Source organism: Crocodylus porosus, unplaced genomic scaffold, assembly GCF_001723895.1.
Source record: "Crocodylus porosus isolate Cpor-Errol unplaced genomic scaffold, CroPor_comp1, whole genome shotgun sequence".
Classification (NCBI taxonomy): domain Eukaryota; kingdom Metazoa; phylum Chordata; order Crocodylia; family Crocodylidae; genus Crocodylus; species Crocodylus porosus.
In genome coordinates, this window is record NW_017728931.1 from 6,893,033 (window position 1) to 6,901,173 (window position 8,141).

Sequence of the window (8,141 nt, forward strand, 5' to 3'; positions counted from 1 at the left end):
GCTTCCTTGAGAAGCAACCACTCTTCTTGAACTCCCATCTCCCTGGGGTCATGGTCCCTGAGGCCCTGACCGACTAGCCTCTTGAGCTTGTCAAACTTTTAGCTAGCAGTGTCCATTTTATTCTGCTGTCCCTCTAGCTATATGATCATAGACCAGTCCCAAGATTTCTACAGAACCCTTGTCTCATTCTATACCACATGTATTGTCAGAGGAGCTAGCTATGGTGCTACTATGCCCCTGTGTGTATGCATCACTGTGGATTTTTGGGCGTGATCACCTATGGTATTTTTCCACAGGACCTTATCCTTATTCAAGATGGATGAGCTGTTTTTCAGGTTTTTATTACTAATATAGATGGGGCACTGACATTCTGACCTCACTGCTTGCTTGCTTACTCTGGCATTTTGATCTCTGTGCTTACTCTGAGCAGCGTTAGACAACATGGTGGTAAAAAGTTGGATACTCTTTTGGCACTGTGGGACATCAGAAGAGGCCAGAAGAGACTGTATCCATGTTTTTTACTCTGACCAGGTCACAATGACCATGCATTGCTGACTTCTAAGATAGATTGATTGCAACTCATTTTCTTTACTAGTTGTGAAACCAAGCTCCGTGAAAAGGTAACTAGTTAAGAACGCTGCAGTCTGTTGGTTGTGACACGTTGGTCTCTCTGAACACATCTCTCCCATGCACTGGTTTCTGCCTTATGCTTCCTGACTATAAATTCAGATCTGAGATAAGACTTAATACTCAAGAAGCCTTTGTGAGGCTGGCCCTGGATGCTGAGAGATGACGGCTCATCTCATGACTGTGTATTTGCTTATGCTGTATGTTCACTAGACCAGTAAGCTGCTGAATGGTAGGAAATTCACTGTATGCACAGCAACTGGCCAAGACTAGAACTCACTGCTGCAAGAAAAGTGTGACACGGGGCCTTACCTATTACAGAATGAAATGGAATGTTTTGTCCATCTAGTTAGCTTTCCAATGCAGCTCCTAATTTTAAAATAACAAGAAAATATTTATCAAAATGCCATGTTCTGTGCACTCAGGGTAAGTGAACTTCTTAACCACCACTTGGTGAGAGCTAATATAGCTCATTACATGAACAAATTGAATCAAGACAGAGGGTTAACTTTGGATGTAAGCCTCTATGATTCCAGGCACATGATTGCTTCAAATTGAGAATAAAATTATCATTGGTTGTCTGAGTAACCTGGCCATTTTAATGCCTAACTGCTCTGTAATCTGTTGTAATGTATTTATCTTGGTTTTAATGTACGTGTAAAGTGTTTTGGTTCCAGTAACATATGCAGCTGTACTCCAGTGCTGTAAATTCACTAGTCTCTCTGAGAGAAGGTGGTATATCTACATTGCATATATCTACTGGTTCAGGGGGTGTGAGCTTTTGTAGGCAACAACTTAATTTGTCAGGTTGCATCTGACAAATAGGTTGTTGCCTATGAAACTCATGTCTCTCTGAACCAGCTAGGGCAGCATGATACCTTAGAAATTACCATTAGTTTTTCTGAGAAGCAGAGCCATTAGCCTAGGTAGGGTGCTGTGCTAAAGAAAACCCTAATGCTGCTTCTGGGACCCAGCTAATGCTGCTTTTGGGATGTAGATTACCTCTAAATGATTATGTCATGTCCACTTGCTCTCAATTGCATTGATTTAAAATGCTGTTTCCAAATGAAGGAGTCACTAGAAGTTTCTAAGAGTAGAACAGTACAAACAAAACACATCTGTAGATGGCATTACCAACAGTGGCATCCTTTCACTTTCACATTAATACACGTACCTTGTCTTTCTTTTCCAAAATTGCAGGAAGCCGAAAAGGATGAGTGAGATATGAAACCATTTTGAATTAAGGCCCCATTCTAATATAAATGGTGTTGCCCAGCAGCTACTGCTATAAATATTGAATATTGCCTCTATGAAAAAAGGATGCAAGACAAAAATGGCTATCAAATTTAGTGATAACTTTCTGACATTCTCTCTTCTGTTTTTATATTTAGTGGGCTCAGCCCATGGATATTGCCTGTCATTGAATTCCTTTCTCACTATATCACATCTTTTTAAGTTTGTCAGATTTTTTCAAAGGACATGCTAATGGAATAGTTAAGTGGAATGGTGTTAGAACTGAAAACTAGTAATTTATTATGTGTTCCTTCTATAGGCGGTTTGAGAAGTCACACTAACTAAAAAAGGCTATAAAATATAGGGAGCTTTGTTGACCTGGCACAAACTAGCCAGACTACAGTTCTAATTGGTTTGAAGTATTTTTTTAGAAAAAAGTCTTTATCTTTAGATGTTCATTTTCCATCTGTGCACAAGGAATGCATCATTAATGATCAATTTCATTTCTACTTCCTCTGATAAATATTATACCCAGGCTTGATAAATGGTATAAAATAGGGTAATGATGGAGTAACTTTGGGTTTTTATTTATTTTTTACTATTGAGTCAGTGTCTGCTCCATCACTGTTCTTTATTGATAAAAAGATAGCACATTATGAAGAAAAAAGTTCTCTCTTGCCACATTGCCCATCTTTCTGTCACGGGTTACAATTCTGAGGTAGATGTCAGAATTGCTGAGTTATTGATTCAGTCTCAGAGCAAGCCACTCTTCAGAGGTCTCATGTATTGAGCAGCCCTGTCCTCTGCTGCTGCTTCTAGAGAAGTTATTCCAAAGCGATACATGTGACTGCATCCAGCGTGCATATTATTAAATAATGGTAATAAATGGCCTGATGTAGAGGAATTGGAATACAAATATACCTCCAGTAATTGTAAAATGAGGAGGGGTAGAATGTAAGTCATACTAGTTAAGAAAAAAATGAATGGTTGTGTAAGAACATTCATCAAAGGAGAGTACTAAGTTTTGAGTTCTGGACTGAGGTGTGTCCAGTTGGTCTGTTAAAATCTTGAACACATGGGGTGCTTATACACGTGGTCCAGGTGGGGGGGTGGGCAGCAGTTTAATTAGAGCAGCTCCAAGAACCACTCTAATTAAAGCACCTGGAGCATCTAGTGTATCAGCATCCCTGCGCTTAAGAATGGCAGTAAGGGCACTTTATCTAAAGCTCATTTGATGAGCAGCCCCAGTGCCATTTTTAAGTGTGGGGATGGTGATGCATGAGATGCTGAAGGCTGCTGGAGCATGGTAATTACAACACATTGCTGCTCGTGTATAGGTGCCCAAGGTAATTTCTTTTGCAGTAATTTTTTTTTTATGTGCCACAGTATTGATGACCCTTCTAACAAACATGGGCTCTAATCCATCTAGTGACAGTAGCTTCTGAAACTGATATAGTATCTAGTAGAGCTGTGCAAAGCTTCGGTCCCTGATTCGATTTGGTGGAGATCCAGCCCAATTCGGTGGCCGAATCTCCGAATCTGTATTGAATCAGGAAACCCTTTAATCTCTCCGAATCAAATCAGAACCCTCTGAATTGATTTGGAAAGATTCAGCGATTTGGACATGGATGCAGCTTTAAATGTTTTTTCTACATACCTCAAGGTACCAGTCAGCTCGTGAATGCTGTGATGGTGGGGCAGATGGAGTGTCCCACAGGAGCATGAGGGTGTTCCCCAGCATGCTTGGCAGCAGACCCGTAAGTGAACCAGAAGCACTTCCAGTCCATTTCTGGCTCAGCAACTGGTGCCGCCTGTGTCTGAGATGGGCACCTGGGGTCCCCCCGTGGCCAATTGCTGAGCCGGGGGGATTTGAGGGAGGCCCACATGCGCTCCCTGGCGGATCCTGAAGTGGACTGAAAGTACTTCTGGTCCACTTCCCAGTTTGCCACCAAGCACATGGGGGGGAGCCTGCACTCCTGTGGGGTGCTCCATCCACCCCACCATTACAGTACCTCAAGGTATGTAGAAAAAACATTTAAAGCTGTGTCTATGGCTGAATAGCTAATTCTTTGAATCAGTACTAAGTTTTCAGATTCGGCTGAACCGAATTGGGGGCAGTGACCTGAATCCACTAATCCAGTCACTGTCCCTGATTCGAGCCAAAGTGGAATAGGAATCAAATACAGCCCATTTCGCACACCCCTAGTATCTATACAGTTGAAGCTATGGGTCTAGCTTCAGGATGAAATATTCTTTGTAAATCGAGAAATATAAACAGTGGAATTTTCAAGTTTGGATGGGTAGAAGTTTTGGAAAGACATGATCTAATTTTAAATGAAATATGTGCTGTTTTTCATTGTAAACAGTTATTGGAATTACATTTGTGAATCACTGCTAGTAAGTATTTCAAAATGTGATTAATTGCCTGATAAAAGAGGAATTTCAGACTTGCTTCTTGAGTTTCAAAGGTTGAGTGATTAAGCAAAACAAGATCTTTAAATTTATTAGTCATAAGACCTGGAGTATCTCTCAAAAAAAAATCTTTGCTCCTTTTTCCTTTTTTTTGAGAAAACTGCTGCTACTGTTTTTCCTTTCTTCTAGTATGATGTTAAAATGTATCCTTTTTTAACAGAACTTTAGAGCTACTTTTGAATGGTGGTACTCCCTATGAGAGAGGTGTTGAGGTGGACCCTTCCATATCAAGAAGAGGTATGAGTTCATACATGTTTTATAACATTTTATTTATCTAATACAAGTAGGTAATACATGGGACCTTGTAGGACTACAAATAGTTTTTGATTTGAACGGAACCTGGAACTCTTCTGGACTTTCAGCTCCCTTGTGGTAAACTGCAGTTGGATAAGTTGTTGTACATTCATAAACATTAAATAGATTGATATTATTACAACTTGTTATTAACCCTAATTTATGCCAATATACTATTACTGTTTCCTATAGCATCTATAGTACTGTGTTTCAGAGAGAAATGTAGTACTTTCTCTATTTCAAATAGAACAAATGTGGCAAGAGGATAATAAAAGGTAAAACTGCCACTTTATTTGATGATAATCTGCATTATCCATACATGGCTTCAGCTCTCAAAATATGATCACGCCAGTAAGTGGCATACTTTTTTATACCAAGTATCACAAATCTGCTTTCACAGACTAATCATTTTAAATAGTCTTTAGGAGTAGAAGGCACAGCCCAATCTGCATCACTTTATTCCTAGAAGTAGTAACACAAACAAAGGACTGGGAAAGATTGTTTGCATGCCAGTTAAGAGTGAGTTTCTATTTCAGTTATGTGCATGTATTGGCATGAGAGAATTGGTTCTTAATTCTGACTGACACCAGACTTGCTTATCAATGTTAATCTTACTCTGATTTAAGATTTCCATCTTTTCTAATGTTTGAAGCTTAAGGATATTTTTCAAGACTCAATTGTTCATGCTCATTTCAATGTTTATGTAGTCTTTCTTGATTTTAATTTAGCAATACTAGGTACCTATACATGTGATGGAGCTCTGTGTCAGAGCAGACTCAATTAGTTTAGCAGCCTCCACATTGTGTGGTTAGCGTCCCCACGTTTTAAAATGGCAATGGGAGTGCTTTAACTAAAGCTTGTCAAAACTTTAGTTAGAGCACCCCTGTGCTGTGGGCGCTTTGATTAGAGTGGCTGTCAGAGCCACTCTAGTTAAAATGTCTTTCCCCTCCTCCCTGGAGCACCTGTATAGATGCCCATTAACAATAATTTTAGGTTACTTATCATGGATTTTACAGTGTTCATGTGTACATGCAGGTGGGTGTTTGAGCACTACAGTGTGCTATTAGGGATTTTCATCACTTGTTTCTGTAAATAAAATTTCACCCTAAATTGGTCTAAGTTATTTGCTGCCTGTATTTTAAGCAAAAGGTGCCTACTGTGATCTTCCTCAGCCTGAGAAAAACCCCATTTTTTAGGGGTGTACATTTTTGTGGACTGTGGACAGGTTTTACTTCCCTTGACTCCTCCAAAATAATAGCATACTCTTCTTTGCCTCAGTTTGTTCTGTCTCGTTTTCTGTTTCCCCTCTCATCTGTTAAGGGTTATGAGTCATAGATTCATAGACATTAGGGCTGAAAGGGACCTCAGAAGATCGAGTCCAGCCCCCCACCCAAAGGGCAGGAAGTTGTTGGGGTCATAGGATCCCAGCAAGATAAGCATTTAATTTACTCTTGAAGGTGTTCAATGTAGGTGCCTGAACCACCTCCAATGGCAGGCTATTCCAGACCTTAACAGTCTTAAAAATAAATGTCCACTTCTACTGAAAAGTTTCATTGGTCAGTACAGGGTTTTACTTCTTAGATGATCACAGACCCTGCAACATCTCACTCATGAGAGATGCACATCCTAAGGAGGGCTGCACTTGTATTAAAAATGAACTGGAAGAATAATTTGGTACATGATGGCCTAATCTCAAAATTATGCAGATGCCCTTGTGAGATGGTAGATTTGGAGTGATATTGTAGTTGTGATGGTGCAGGAAAAATGAGAGAGTTTTTTATGGGTCATATCTTTTATTGAATCAACTGTAGTGTTGGGAATAATATAAACAAGTTTTGAATACAAAGTACCTTTCATCAGGTCTGATGACCTGACTTGAGAAAAGGTACTTTGTACCTGAAACCTTGTCTATATCCCTTCCAATTTGGTACAAAAAAAGATGTCACCACAAAAATCCTTGCCTCTCCTATGAAATGGTAATTTAAGAGGTTCCTAACTTTAAACAAATTTTAATTGAAGTAAAATAGCAGTCAGTTTTTACTCGTTTCAAAGTCTTAAAATTATTCCTAAAGAGCAAAGCTGGAAACTTTGCACATTTAAATATGCATGTGGCAAAACAAAGTTTTGTTATTGAATAATAGTCTCCCTTCAAAATGTCATATTTCATACTCTTGTATCTGTTTCTTTAGCAAGTGATAGTATATTTCATCAGATGATAACACTGAAGAAACAGCCTCAACTTTTTGTGAAACTGCGGTCACTAAGCACACAATCTAAAGATATCCTCAAGTAAGTATTTCATATGTGCTAAAATAAAGTGATAATTTTGACTGTGATAATTTGTAGCAGTAGCTCCATTTTAAATTTTGCTCAAATGTTGATCTTTGTTTTTATTTTTCTGTTCCTAATCACTGTTCCTAATTGCTCCTTTTCCTCCAAGTGCTTAGGAATGGATTCCTTGATGAACTGCTGCTTGATCTTTCTAGGGACTGAGGTTAGGCTGACAGGTCTGTGGTCTTCCAGATCTTCTTCCATCTTTAAGAAAGAGAAGAAGGGTACTATATTTGCCTGTTTCCAGTCATCCGGGACCTCTCCCTATTGCTACAGTTTTTCCAAGATGATGGCCAGTGGTTCTGCAGTCACATCTCCCAACTCTCTCAGTGCTCTTGGGTGCATTGAATTTGGCCCCGTGGATTTGTACACGTCCTGTTTTTCTGCATCGTCCCATACCTGTTCTTTCAGCACTGTTGGCTGCTCGCCTCCTCCCCAAACTTTTGCTTGTGAAGACTGAGGATAAAAAAGCATTGAGTACTTCAGCCTTTTCTGCATCCTCTGTCGCTATATTGCCTCCCCCATTCAGTAAGGGACCCACACATTCCCTGATCTTCCTCTTGTTGATACAGGCAGTGAGCAGACTTATGACGTAATTGGTTCCTGAATACAGTGTCTTAAGTCAAAATGTCATAACTCGGAACCAATTTTCCCATAGTAACAATGTTATAAAAGGGGGGTCGGTTCCTTTACAATGCTCAACACAGCTGACTTCAGCTGGTAAGTCTGTTGTGGTGGGGAGAGGGGGAGGGAAGGGGCGTGGGGGAGTAGATCAACACCCCCGCAGTGAGGGAGGGATTGGGGCTGGGAGGGATTGGGGCAAGTGTTGCCCAGCCAGGGTGGAGGGGTACAGGGAGGGGGTAGGATGGCTCCTGCCACTGGGCAACAACAGTCTAGGAGCGGGTCATCCAGCGGCATTCACTTCTGCTCCCACGACTCCTTTGGGAGGGCATGGGAAGGGAGGGAGGGGTGTGTGCCCTTGGATCTGTGCAGGGCAGGTGGGGCCAGGGCTGTACTGTGCTGTGTTCTGTGCAGGCAGCAGAAGGTGCTGGGAGCGGGGGCTATGCTCTCCTGCCACTCGCCCAGCTGGGGCAGGGCAGAGCCGCTGCACTGCCTCTGGACAAATGGTGAGCAGCAGCAGGAGCTGCTCCGGCCTCCCTGCACCTTCCGGACCAGCAGCAGTT

General features: G+C 41.1%; 1 protein-coding gene across 6 annotated transcripts in view; it reads left to right on the forward strand.

Annotated features, from left to right (window-relative positions):
- NPHP1 (nephrocystin 1) overlaps positions 1-8,141 on the forward strand; it is a 59,634-nt gene that overhangs the window by 30,943 nt on the left and 20,550 nt on the right. For all 6 annotated transcript variants that reach the window (XM_019544113.1, XM_019544115.1, XM_019544116.1 and 3 more), the window contains 2 exons: positions 4,493-4,569; positions 6,816-6,915. In XM_019544113.1, coding sequence (XP_019399658.1) covers positions 4,493-4,569; positions 6,816-6,915 — 177 coding nt within the window. The remainder of the gene's footprint in view (positions 1-4,492; positions 4,570-6,815; positions 6,916-8,141) is intronic.